We start from the raw sequence: 14,446 nt of genomic DNA, 5'->3' as shown, positions 1-14,446 counted from the left end.
CAGCTCCTTCAAGTTGGATAGGTTCCGCTGGTGTACAGCAATCTTTAAGTCATACCACAGATTCTCAATTGGATTGAGGTCTGGGCTTTGACTAGGCCGTTCCAAGACATTTAAATGTTTCCCCTTAAACCACTTGACTGTTGCTTTAGCAGTATGCTTAGGGTCACTGTCCTGCTGGAAGGTGAACCTCCGTCACTGTCTCAAATCTCTGAAAGACTGAAACAGGTTTCCCTCAGGAAGTTCCCTCTATTTAGCACCATCCATCCTTCCTTCAATTCTGACCAGTTTCCAGTCCCTGCCGATGAAAAACAGGGTGATGAGAGGTGTTGGGTTTGCGCCAGACATAGCGTTTTCCTTGATGGCCAAAAAGCTCAATTTTAGTCTCATCTGACCAGAGTACCTTCTTCCATATGTTTGGGGAGTCTCCCACATGCCTTTTGGTGAACACAAAACATCTTTGCTTATTTTTTTTTTCTTTAAGCAATGGCTTTTTTTTTGTCCACTCTTCCATAAAGCCCAGCTCTGTGGAGTGTATGGCTTACAGTGGTCCTATGGACAGACACTCCAATCTCCACTGTGGAGCTTTGCAGCTCCTTCAGGGTTATCTTTGGTCTCTTTGTTGCCTCTCTGATTAATGCCCTCCTTGCCTGGTTTGTGAGTTTTGGTGGGCGGCCCTCTCTTGGCAGGTTTGTTGTGGTGCCATATTCTTTCAATTTTTTAATAATGGATTTAATGGTGCTCCGTGGGATGTTCAAAGTTTCTGATATTTTTTTATAACCCAACCCTGATCTGTACTTCTCCACAACTTTGTCCCTGACCTGTTTGGAGAGCTCCTTGGTCTTCATGGTGCCACTTGCTTGGTGGTGCCCCTTGCTTAGTGATGTTGCAGACCCTGGGGCCTTTCAGAACAGGTGTATGTATACTGAGATCATGTGACAGATAATGTGACATTATCGCACACAGGTGGACTTTATTTAACTAATTGTGTGACTGCTGAAGGTAATTGGTTGCACCAGATCTTATTTAGGGGCTTCATAGCAAAGGGGGGGAATACATATGCATGCACCACTTTTCTGTTTTCTATTATTTATTTATTTTTTAAACAAGTACTTTTTTTCATTTCACTTCACCAATTTGGACTATTTTGTGTATGTCCATTACTTGAAATCCCAAAAATAAATCTATTTAAATTACAGGTTGTAATGCAACAAAATAGAAAAAACACCAAAGGGGATGAAAACTTTTGCAAGGCATTGTAAACACAACTAAGCCTGGTAAGAATTTGGTGCATTTTTCTAGAACCAACTAAATCTTCTCCAAGCCACATCTATTTTACAGATGAAAGAGACCTCTACTGCACCACCTTTGAACATTCCCAGAGCCATACTTGTGTGTTTAACATTCCCAGAGCCATACCTGGGTCTTTAACATTCCCAGACCCATACCTGGACCTTTAACATTCCCAGAGCCATATCTGGGTTTTTAACATTCCCAGAGCCATACCTGGGTCTTTTACATTCCCAGAACCATACCTGGGTCTTTTACAGTCCCAGAGCCATACCTGGGTCTTTTACATTCCCAGTCCCATACCTGGGTCTTTAACATTCCCAGAGCCATACCTGGGTATTTAACATTCCCAGAGCCATACCTGGGTCTTTAACATTCCCAGTCCCATACCTGGGTCTTTTACATTCCCAGAGCCATACCTGGGGCTTTAACATTCCCAGAGCCATACCTGGGGCTTTAACATTCCCAGTCCCATACCTGGGTCTTTAACATTCCCAGTCCCATACCTGGGTGTTTTACATTCCCAGAACCATACCTGGGTCTTTAACATTCCCAGAGCCATACCTGGGTCTTTTACATTCCCAGAACCATACCTGGGTCTTTAACATTCACAGAGCCATACCTGGGTCTTTAACATTCCCAGTCCCATACCTGGGTCTTTTACATTCCCAGAACCATACCTGGGTCTTTAACATTCGCAGAGCCATACCTGGGTCTTTAACATTCCCAGAGCCATACCTGGGTCTTTTACATTCCCAGAACCATACCTGGGTCTTTAACATTCGCAGAGCCATACCTGTGTCTTTAACATTCCCAGAACCATACCTGTGTCATTAACATTCCCAGTCCCATACCTGGGTCTTTTACATTCCCAGAGCCATACCTGGGTCTTTTACATTCCCAGTCCCATACCTGGGTCTTTAACATTCCCAGAGCCATACCTGGGTATTTTACATTCCCAGTCCCATACCTGGGTCTTTAACATTCCCAGAGCCATACCTGGGTCTTTAACATTCCCAGACCCATACCTGGGTCTTTAACATTCCCAGAGCTATACCTAGGTCTTTAACATTCCCAGAGCCATACCTGGGTCTTTTACATTCCCAGAGCCATACCTGGGTATTTTACATTCCCAGACCCATACCTGGGTCTTTAACATTCCCAGAGGCATACCTGGGTCTTTTGTTTGATGTGTGTGAGGTCACGTCACAGTTTTTTAAAGTACAGTGCATTCGGAAAGTATTCACACCCTTTGACTTTTTCCACATGTGGTTATGTTACAGCCTTATTCTAAAATGGATTGGGGGAAAAATCCATCAATCTGCACACAATACCTCATAACGACAAAGCGAAAACAGGTAAAAAATGTTTTGCAAAGTTATTACAAATAAAAAGCTGAAATAACTTATTTACATAAGTATTCAGACCCTTTGCTAAGAGACTCAAAATTGAGCTCAGGTACATCCTGTTTCTATTGATCATCCTTGAGATGTTTCTACAACTTGATTGGAGTCCACCTGGGGTAAATTCAATTGATTGGACATGATTTGGAAAGGGACACACCTTGCTATATAAGTTCCCACAGTTGATAGTGCATGTCAGCGCAAAAACCAAGCCATGAGGTCGAAGGAATTGTCCGTAGAGCTCCGAGACAGGATTGTGTCAAGGCACAGATCAGGGGAAGGGTACCAAAACATTTCTGCAGCATTGAAGGTCCCCAAAAACACAGTGGCCTCCATCATTCTTAAATAGAAGAAGTTTGGAACCACCAAGACTCTTCCTAGAGCTGGCCGCCTGGCCAAACTGAGAAGGGCCTTGGTCAGGGAGGTGACCAAGAACCCGGTGGTCACTCTGACAGAGCTCCAGAGTTCCTCTGTGGAGATGGGAGAACCTTCCAAAAGAACAACCATCTCTGCAGCACATGACAGCCATTTGGAGTTTGGCAAAAGGCACCTAAGATGCTCTGGTCTGATGAAACCAAGATTGAACTCTTTGGCTTGAATGCCAAGCGTTACGTCTGGAGGAAGTCACCCTACGGTGAAGCATGGTGGTGGTAGCATCATGCTGTGGGAATGTTATTGAGCGGCAGGGACTGGGAGACTAGTCAGGCTTGAGGAAAAGATTAACAGAGCAAAGTACAGAGAGATCCTTGATGAGAACCTTCTCCAAAGCGCTCAGAACGTCAGACTGGGGCGAAGGCCGTAACCTGGAGACACAAGGCGGCGCACAATTGCCCCAGCGTCGTCCAGGTTAGGGAAGGGTTTGCACGGCCAGGATGTCCTTGTCCCATCACGCTCTAGTGATTCCTTGTGGCGGGAAGGGTGCATGCACGCTGACTCCGGTCGCCAGTTGTACGGTGTTTCCTCCGACACATTGGTGCAGCTGGCTTTGGGTTAAGCGATCAATGTGTCAAGAAGCAGCGTCTTGTTTACAGAGGACACATGGCTCTTGACCTTCGCCTCTCCCGAGTCCATACGGGAGTTGCAGAGATGGGACAAGACTGTAACTACCAATTGGGGCGAAAAAGTGTTAAAAAAAGTTAACAAAAAATATATAAATTATGGGGTATTGTGTGTAGACTGATGAGGGGAAAATACTATTTCATCCATTTTAGAATAAAGCTGTAACATAACAAAATGTGAAAAAAGCCAAGGGGTCTGAATACTTTCCGAATGCACTGTAAGTCCGTCTGTCAAACACTTAGTGGTCCTGTGTATATGTATGGACTCAGGCTTAGAGTGACTGATCACAGCAGTAAACAGATAGAGGAGTGTGTGTGTGTGTGTAGTGTGTGAGTGTGTGCATGCGTGCATGCGTGTGGCCATGTGTGTGTGGTGAGTATGTGTGTGGTATGGGTGGGTTGGATGGGACTGGCAGGGGGATGGGGGTTGGCGTCACTGCAGACAAATGGGGATTGGACTGAAAGGAGGGAGCTCTGCTCCTTGTTTATTTACAATGTGAACAAGATGGACGACTCACAGGCTCATTCTGGGTGGTAAAACACATACACATACAGTTGAGCCCAGTGACATTTGTTTATAGGGAGACAGCTGTGGTTCTGTGACTCAGGTCAGATTGAGGTATTGAATTCGTATGCTTTGGATCATAACATAGGAATTGGCTGCCTTTGATGACATTGGCATATCAGGTATAGCCATGCCTTTAGCTCCGCAAGTTAACACTGTCCCCTGATGAATGTGGAGTATTGGAGTAAAAATCCAAAGTAGGGACTGGCTATATTCCATCTGTGAGATCTTTAGATCACTGGGAGGTGGGGAAGTCTTTGGGAGATTTCCTCTGTCTTCTCCCCCTCTTTCTCTTTCTCTTCCCTCCCTTTCCCAGCTGGACTCTGCCTGGTCAGTGTTGATGCTAGCCCAGTGTGTTTACACTTCAGATGATCATTCATTTTCCTCTATGTATCCATACTCCAAATGTTCAACCTTTGGACCAGAGGTGGCCTTGCTGCAGGACACAGCAGGAAGATGCAGAGACCAGTGTGTTATACGGCATCATGTGATTTATATGATTGTCAGTCAGTGGTGTGTGATGACTCATGGCTTGGATTTGAAATAATCATACGCACAATCACACAGACACATGTGTGAAACACACACTCACACTCTCACACAGACACACACATGTGAAACACACACACACGTTGGCTAAATTATACTCACAGGCTCAATGATAGCAGGTTCTCCCTTCTGTCCCTTCTCTCCCCGGGACCCATCAACCTGCAGAGGACATCAACATTACCATCATCATCATAGTCTATCGCCGACATCATAATCATTATCACCCCCACCATCATCATCATCACCACCACCATCACCACAACCACAACCACCATCATCATCACCACCACCACCATCACCACAACCACCACCATCATCACCACCACCATCACCACAACCACCACCACCACCACCATCACCACAACCACCACCACCATCACCACCACCAGCACCATCATCATCACCACCACCATCATCATCACCACCATCATCATCACCACCACCACCATCATCATAGTCTATCGCCGACATCATAATCATTATCACCTCCACCATCATCATCACCACCACCACCACCATCACCACCACCACCATCATCATCATCATCACCACCACCATCACCATCATCATCATCACCACCACCACCACCATCATCATCATCATCACCACCATCATCACCATCATCGTCATTACCATCATCATCATCACCACCATCATCATCACCACCACCACCACCACCATCACCACCACCAGCACCATCATCATCACCACCACCATCATCATCACCACCATCATCATCATCGCCACCACCACCATCATCATAGTCTATCGCCGACATCATAATCATTATCACCTCCACCATCATCATCACCACCACTACCACCACCATCACCACCATCATCATCATCATCACCACCATCACCATCATCATCATCATCACCACCACCACCACCACCACCATCATCATCACCACCATCATCACCATCATCGTCATTACCATCATCATTATCACCACCATCATAGTATATCACCACCATCCCCATCATCATCATCACCATCATCATCAGCACCACCATCATCATTATCATTACAAGAATTTTGATTATTATCATTATCATCATGATCACCATCATCATCATCGTCCTTACCTGTCCGTAGTACTCGTCTGTCTCGGCTGGCAGCACCTTCTCCTCCTGTCCACCGTAGTCCAGGTCTCCATAACCATAGTCTGCGTCCCCATACTCAGGGATGGACTCCTCTTTGAACCGATCACCCTCCAGATCAGTGTAGTCTCCCTCAATAGCCACACCCTGGCCCCCGGCTCCCGTAGCAACCGAATCCCCAGCTCCAGCTCCTGCTCTTGCCGCCCCACCTCCGGCGCTGGCAGATCCACCTACAGAGACGGAACCGCCCCCAACGGAAGCGGAACCACCACCAACGGAAACGGAACCACCACCAACGGAAACGGAACCGCCCCCGACCGATACAGATCCACCACCACCACCACCAGTACCGATTTCGACGGTACTGCTGCTGCTGCTGGTTCTGCTGTCATGGTCACCGCCACCGATGCTGTACTCCTCTCCCTCTCCCTCTCCATAGGACAGGTCATAGCCCTCACCGTAGTTGTCATCGTAGCCTGTTCCAGCCTGAGAGACCAGAGAGGAAAGGACAGGGGCAGTGAGTCAATGGGACACACTGAGATATGATAAGATGTTATGTGACACATTCCAGATACAACATCTAACTGGTAAAACATAGGATATTACCACACAAGCACACAACAACAGTGTGTAACTCACCGAGGTCTTGTTGCGTGTGATGGTAACTCCTCCACTACTGGTGATGACCTTCTCAAACTCCGCCCCCGTGCCCGGGTCAAACTTTGACCCCAGCCCCAGGTCCAGCTCCACCCCTGTGCCGGTCCCCGTGCTCGAGCTGCTGATGGTGACTCTGCGAGTGCCGTCGGGCGCGACCGTGGACTCGTCGTAGTATGATTCGTAGTTCCCATAACTATCCGTATCATAGCCGTCATAAGGGCTGGTCTCTTTTCCGTAGGCCTCCTCGCCGGCGGCTCCGGCTCCTGCTGCAGCAGCAGCGGCTCCAGCGGAGGCGCTGCCGGTAGAAACGGCGGTCAACACTTTTCCCTCAACTCCCTGACTGGCTGTATCCCTGACTGATGACACCACCTCTTTGACTGAGGTGACCACACGGCCGCTCTCTGGCACGGACACCTGGAGAGGAGGACAACACAATGTCAGGAGGACAAACTGTAGCCGATACAACACTTTTGATGAATTGTTTTTATTTACAGTAACTTTACTTTAAAGTCATTGAGATAAAGAATAGCTTTTCAAAGGGAGACCTGACCAAGATGTCATTCAAAACTGACATTGGAACATACTCAGCTAGCATCAACAGCAATCATCAACATTATAAAACAAGGTATGGGATGGGGAGAGGGTGCCAAGTCCCACCGCACTGGAGATAGACGGTAGTCTTTTAAAAGGACGCGGGACATGGGACATGGGACATGGGCCAGAAAGGGGACAGTACCTTTACGTCTTCCGTGGCAGGTCCAGCTTGTTCGTCAGTCTCAGTCTCGGAGGTGGACTCGGAAGGTTTCCCATCCATGTCCTCATAGTAAGGATACTCATAGTAATAGCTGTCCTCCTCTGTGTTCTATACAATACAGGGAATTATGAAACGGTTAGTTCCCGCCAAGCAATCGGATTGGTCAAAAGTGCATTCCAGCCGTGGTGTTATTGAGCTCAACACCACAGCTAGTCATGCGTTATCGAAAAATGATTGAATCACTTTATGATCACTCCACTAACAGTAATGGTTGACCAGAAAGTTATTCTTTCATAGTTCTTGCTTTCTGTGTAAAACCGTTTCATATACGCAATAATATACTTGAGGGTGTGAGTTATGGTGATTATTGGCTGACAGAACTCACGTCTTCCTAGCGACCACATCATGTCGTTCCAATAATCCCCATAACACACCCCTCTGGTATATTATTGATTTAATGGATGATGGTTGATGGTTGAAAATGACAGTAATAAGAGTGTGTGTGTGTGAGACAGACACAGAGAGAGAGAGAGAGAGGGAGAGAGAGAGAGAGAGAGAGAGAGAGAGAGAGAGAGAGAGAGAGAGAGAGAGAGAGAGAGAGAGAGAGAGAGAGAGAGCGGGAGAGAGAGAGAGACAGAGAGAGAGGGAGAGAGAGACAGAGAGAGAGACAGAGAGAGAGCGAGAGACAGAGACAGAGAGAGAGACAGAGACAGAGAGAGAGACAGAGAGAAAGACAGAGAGAGACAGAGAGAGGGAGAGAGAGAGGGAGAGAGAGAGAGAGAGAGAGAGAGAGAGAGAGAGAGAGAGAGAGTAAGAGAGAGAGAGAGAGAGAGAGAGACAGAGAGAGAGACAGAGAGAAAGACAGAGAGAGACATAGAGAGACAGAGAGAGAGGGAGAGAGAGAGAGAGAGAGAGAGAGAGAGAGAGAGAGAGAGAGAGAGAGAGAGAGACAGAGAGAGAGGGAGAGACAGGCAAAGAAAGAGAGACAGAGACAGAGAGAGAGACAGAGAGAAAGACAGAGAGAGACAGAGAGAGAGACAGAGAGAGACGGAGAGAGAGGGAGAGAGACAGAGAGAGACGGAGAGAGAGGGAGAGAGAAAGAGAGAGAGAGAGAGTAAGAGAGTAATAATATGATATGATAATAGTATAATATGACATTTGTAATGTCTTTCTTGTTTTGAAACTTCTGTATGTGTAATGTTTACTGTTAATTTGTATTGTTTATTTCACTTTTGTGTATTATCTACCTCACTTGCTTTGGCAATGTTAACACATGTTTCCCATGCCAATAAAGCCCCTTGAATTGAATTGAATTGAATTGAATTGAATTGAATTGAGTGAGAGACAGGCAAAGAAAGAGAGACAGAAAGAAAGAAAGAGAGAGAAAGAAAAACATTTCTTTGTACTGTAAGACAACAGATAGGGTCCTCCTCCTCTGTGCTCTATACATACAGGAAATGGATAATGGTTGATGGTTGAAATGACATACACATAATGATGAGAGAGAGAGAGAGATATTAGACAACAGACAGAGAAAGAGAGAAAGAAAGACATTGCTTTGTACTCTATGAAAACAGCCTAACATTATGATAACAATCAGAGGTGTCTGATATTGGGATGATGTCACAGGAGGTTGGTGGCACCTTAATTGAGGAGGCAATGGCTGGCTCGTGGCAATGGCTGAAGCGGAATTAGTGGAAGGGTATCAATATCACATGGTTTCCACATGGTTTCCAGCCATTATTATGAGCCGTCCTCCCCTCAGCAGCCTCCACTGGATGAATCACCAACAAAAGTTGGGCGGAGTCTGAATCTGATCAGAAACCAGGCCAAGAATGTCAACCCTACCTGACCCATTCTCTGTGGGGGGGGGGGGGGTAGTGAAGTTGTACAAAGGTAGATCAGGAGTGAAGGTTTTTAAGAAGGGTGGGTCGGCAGGGGTGGGGGGCTTACTTACTTTACTTGCTTATGGAGGTACAATGCACAGAAATATGGCGTGCCATAGAGTAGCTCTCTGTCATAGAGCTCATCCTGATCATGTACTGAGGGGAGAGAGGCACTAGTTGCTTCAGTCACTCTGAAGTTTTTCTTTTCTGTGAGGTCTGCTCCATATTAGCCCTACTATTGGAACCAGATTATGAACAAACCCGAAACAGGTCTGAAACATGTTTGAGGTATGTGTTTGTGACCGTTACGTTTGACTCTGGTTTGGCTGTAGTTGTAGAACCACGGTTCTACTATGTCAGGGTGAACTGGTTCCCTTTGGTTCTAGACAGCTCCAGATGGGCTGAGATGAGAGGTACAGGAGTTGTGATTGGGCACACTATGGTTCTGGTTCTCTCTCTGACTAGTTCACTTCATAAGAAAGCTGAGATCACCACTTCAACTGGAAAGAGTCCAAGGGCGTGGTTGGTTAGCTTGTTGAACTGATCATGTCGTTCTCCTCCAAAGGATTAAGCCTTACCATGCAGCAGAGTTGTTTAATAGATTGGGGGCAGATATAGAAAGAACATCTCCATTCAGCATAGATTATGGAGATACAGGCTTAGGCAAGTACTCTGCCATTCCTGCATATTTGATTCCCTCTATAACTGCATAGCAGATTCAACCCTGTTGATTTCCCAGCACTCAGCACTTTCTTTCTTGCAGACAGCGTTTTTTTCCCTCAGCGATGCAGCTCTTTCTTTCCAGTAGTTTGTCCAACCGACACAGCCTGATCCCTAATCAAAGAACCGCTTATTGATAAAGGGATGAAGGAATACTGTATCAGGGAATATCAGGGAAGGCCTCAGGGTATGCTGTATTTGATATAATGCACTGAACTCCCTGACTGTTTCAACCTGGAGTTTAGAGCTTCTTTGGTTGGCTTTTATGTTCTTGCTAGATCAGGTACTCCTCATAAGGCCCCAAAGGACACACCCTGACCAATAGTTGCCCTACCTCTGCCTGTCCAAAAATGAGCAATGTATTACATACAGTAGTTTGTTATCTAGTTGTTAAACTTCTCAAGCCAACACAGCAAGTTGACTTCGACCTGAAGACAATTACCGTGAGACGTAAGAAGAGAAAGACCCAACGGAAGAAGGATAGAGTATAAAACATACTGGAAACATACTGGAAGAGTCTGGAGAGGTGATGAAGTGACTCACATATTGGTCTGTGTTGGGGTCCTGGGCCTGGGGCTGCTCTGGGACAGGGACCTCACAGTCGGGGCTGTAGTGTTCACAGTAGTCATAGGCAGCACGGTGGTCCGCCACAATCAACAGCTGCTGGATGTCTCCCTGGAAACACACCGAAAACAGGAAGTTATGAAACAACTGTAACCAGGAAGTAAAAATGGATGGAAACAAACAAACAAACAAAACATTTTGCAAATAAATCAAGTAAAGAGAGAACATATGTATTGCAGTGCTCTGCAGGCTAAACACAAACTGCTCAAACTAGGTCAAGGCACTGGAACATGGATGAGGTGACTAAGTCCTAAAGAACTCTGTCCCGTGTCCAACAGTCCTTTCTGATTAGTACTAAACACTGGAACTCTATAGAACATTAAAGTACAGGCTACATGGGAGAGGCGGGAGGGAGCAACTAATGTGAACATGGAAAGTTTGAGGCACGCGCACGCACGTACACACACACACACACACACACACACACACACACACACACACACACACACACACACACACACACACACACACACACACACACACACACACACACACACACACACACACACACACACACACTGTGCGGCTACACTTCGCCATGAAATAGTATTCTCACAGGGTAACAGTTTTTACCACCGATTAATCATTTTCTCACCACATACTGTAAATCCATCCCTGTGCTAAAAGGGAAATTAGTTATTTAGCCTCTAGCTCATCACGGTCGACAAAGTCATCCAGTTTGACGTGCTATGGACAGGGCATGAGCCAACCTGCTCTCACACACATCCAATGAACATTCTGATTTACAGAGGTCACTGTACAGGGAAGAGAGGGAGGGAGGGAGTAGCAAGAGAGAGAGAGAAAGAAAGAAAGAAAGAAAGAAAGAAAGAAAGAAAGAAAGAAAGAAAGAAAGAAAGAAAGAAAGAAAGAAAGAAAGAAAGAAAGAAAGAAAGAAAGAAAGAGAGGGGCGCAGAAGGATCCCCAGGCTGCATGGGGAATTGGGTGTGAGTGCTATATTTTTCATCCTTGACTAGACTTGTACCTAAACTATACTTATATACATTTTCTGAGCCAACGTTAACAAGACATATCAAGCAATGAACACAGATATTAAAAAACTAACACACAAACCATGATTAAACATGTTGAAGACTGCTACAAATCACACATAACATTTCCTCATAAATACCAGCAGGCCATATGCCATCATGTTTTCAATTAATGTATGTACACACCCAAATATGTAGGAACGTCAAACTATACAATCTCCAGCCCTCATAAAAGGAAATAAATTACTTTGAGATGACATCAGTCTTTCATTAAATCCATCTGCCAGAAGTTCAAAATAACTCATAACACTGTTTTGTTTTTCCATGCATAGAGAATCGTTATTATTAAAAGAGATTATTTGTCACTTGTGTTCCAACCAACAACAGTTTGTTGAAAAACAGGAATCTGAAGCTCTCTACTATAACATCACTTGTTTCATACGTACTGATTCTCTACATGAACGAAACCACAGTCCAATGCAGCTGTTTCTTGTTGTTTTCTGGCTGCTTTCTGTCTTCATGATGGATGACAGGGAAACAAACTAGAACCCTGTCTTCCAGACGAAGAGCTCTGCTAAAGCCACCATTGCTCCTCCAGCAGTACGCTCAACGCAGGATATCCAGGCCATTGGGGCTGTTAAGATGCTGGAAGATGCCAATTTCTGTTTGTTCAATGTTGGAACTGGAAAATGGTAATTTGAACAAACTGGGATTTTCACCAAACAGATCCGGTGTCAGTACTTAGTTGTCTATGGGTCTGTATATGTGTCTCTATATTTTGAACCAGAGCGGCCCTACAGTAGAAGTTCAAGATGGCTGCCCAGTAGCTTATTGAAAATGCAATAAAACGACATTTAGACAGCTCTGGGCGAGTGAAGGAGAGGTAACTAGATGCTTTCCCTTCAACATCTCTCTTTCTCCCCCTTTCCCTCCCCCAGGCTATCAGGACGGGTGCCAAGGTGGATTCCGACCACACGTGGTGCGATCCTCAGTTCACCCAGTAACAGACGCAGAGGACATCGCTGGACCAATGAGAACACCACCACAGATTATTTATGAGCACGCACAAGCACATGCACACGTCTTCGTACAGGTTACGGGGGAAGCTGTGTAAAATGGTCACACTGTAGAACCCTGATTAGGAGTTATTGTCAAGAGAAAACAATCTCTTGAAAGAATCATTCCCAGCTGGAATCACACGTGTTTGTTTGTTCCTTTGGCCTGGAGGTGTTAGCATGGGCGCTGGTCAGAGTAGTGCACTATATAGAGAATAGGGTGCCATTTGGGATGTAGGCGTGGCCTCTTAATAACATAAAGGCCCAGCCAAGTGTTGCATGAGCTGGCAGTACAGAGACTGCTGGTGGACGTCATTACAACACTCCCCTGATGTACACTCATATATTATTTCTCATATCGCATGCTGCCAAAGAGTTCATCCTATACAATGCAGACCTGATGTTTTCAGTGGATTTTGCCAAGCCTTCACCCAACCACCATATACCAGTGGGATGTTAGAAGGCAATGGGTATTGGCACTGCAGCTGAACTAATACAGTGTTGGGGAACTTATATATCTACAACTCAATGGATTCTCTCATTGGAGTCAAATGCACAGCTAAACAGAATTCAGTCAGTCAGTTTGGCATGGACAAGCAGTGGTTTGGTTGAACCCAAGAGAAGAAATAAAAAGATTGCAGATTATTGGATGGGTAGAGAACAGAGAGACACCCTGTACTTTCTGACACTGTCACCTAGCCAGCCTCTTTAACCACATCGCTCCAGTGGAAAAACTGCTGCCTTTGGCTTTTAGTTATGGAGTAGCAGTCTGAGTTATGGAGTAGTAGTCTGAGTTATGGAGTAGTAGTCTGATCTGAGTTATGGAGTAGTAGTCTGAGTTATGGAGTAGTAGTCTGATCTGAGTTATGGAGTAGTAGTCTGAGTTATGGAGTAGTAGTCTGAGTTATGGAGTAGTAGTCTGAGTTATGGAGTAGTAGTCTGATCTGAGTTATGGAGTAGTAGTCTGAGTTATGGAGTAGTAGTCTGAGTTATGGAGTAGTAGTCTGATCTGAGTTATGGAGTAGTAGTCTGAGTTATGGAATAGTAGTCTGAGTTATGGAGTAGTAGTCTGAGTTATGGAGTAGTAGTCTGAGTTATGGAATAGTAGTCTGAGTTATGGAGTAGTAGTCTGATCTGAGTTATGGAGTAGTAGTCTGAGTTATGGAGTAGTAGTCTGATCTGAGTTATGGAGTAGTAGTCTTAGTTATGGAATAGTAGTCTGAGTTATGGAGTAGTAGTCTGATCTGAGTTATGGAGTAGTAGTCTGAGTTATGGAGTAGTAGTCTGAGTTATGGAGTAGTACTCTGAGTTATGGAGTAGTAGTCTGAGTTATGGAGTAGTAGTCTGAGTTATGGAGTAGTAGTCTGATCTGACTTATGGAGTAGTAGTCTGAGTTATGGAGTAGTAGTCTGATCTGAGTTATGGAGTAGTAGTCTGAGTTATGGAATAGTAGTCTGAGTTATGGAGTAGCAGTCTTAGTTATGGAGTAGTAGTCTGATCTGAGTTATTGAGTAGTAGTCTGAGTTATGGAGTAGCAGTCTGAGTTATGGAGTAGTAGTCTGATCTGAGTTATGGAGTAGTAGTCTGAGTTATGGAGTAGTAGTCTGAGTTATGGAGTAGTAGTCTGAGTTATGGAGTAGTAGTCTGAGTTATGGAGTAGCAGTCTGAGGTGTGGAGTAGCAGGCCAAACACACTTGATTTTACTCACATACAGCATGTTAAAAGGGAAGGCTACATGTGTGGGCTCTAAATTAGATACAGAAAGCATCTAAATGAAAAATTGAGAATGTGCATAT

At 45.2% G+C, this 14,446-nt stretch overlaps 1 protein-coding gene across 2 annotated transcripts in view; it reads right to left on the bottom strand.

Annotated features, from left to right (window-relative positions):
* The window catches only part of LOC139544198 (collagen alpha-1(V) chain-like), a 161,627-nt gene that overhangs the window by 66,791 nt on the left and 80,390 nt on the right, over positions 1-14,446 (bottom strand). For both annotated transcript variants that reach the window (XM_071351057.1, XM_071351058.1), the window contains exons 5-9: positions 10,526-10,657; positions 7,359-7,484; positions 6,605-7,036; positions 5,951-6,451; positions 4,965-5,021 (exon numbers count right to left, since the gene is read on the bottom strand). In XM_071351057.1, the coding sequence (XP_071207158.1) occupies positions 4,965-5,021; positions 5,951-6,451; positions 6,605-7,036; positions 7,359-7,484; positions 10,526-10,657 (1,248 nt within the window). The remainder of the gene's footprint in view (positions 1-4,964; positions 5,022-5,950; positions 6,452-6,604; positions 7,037-7,358; positions 7,485-10,525; positions 10,658-14,446) is intronic.

Source organism: Salvelinus alpinus, chromosome 18, assembly GCF_045679555.1.
Source record: "Salvelinus alpinus chromosome 18, SLU_Salpinus.1, whole genome shotgun sequence".
Taxonomy (NCBI): Eukaryota; Metazoa; Chordata; class Actinopteri; order Salmoniformes; family Salmonidae; genus Salvelinus; species Salvelinus alpinus.
Note: the sequence above shows the minus strand (reverse complement) of the source record. Positions and strands in the feature narration are given on the sequence as shown.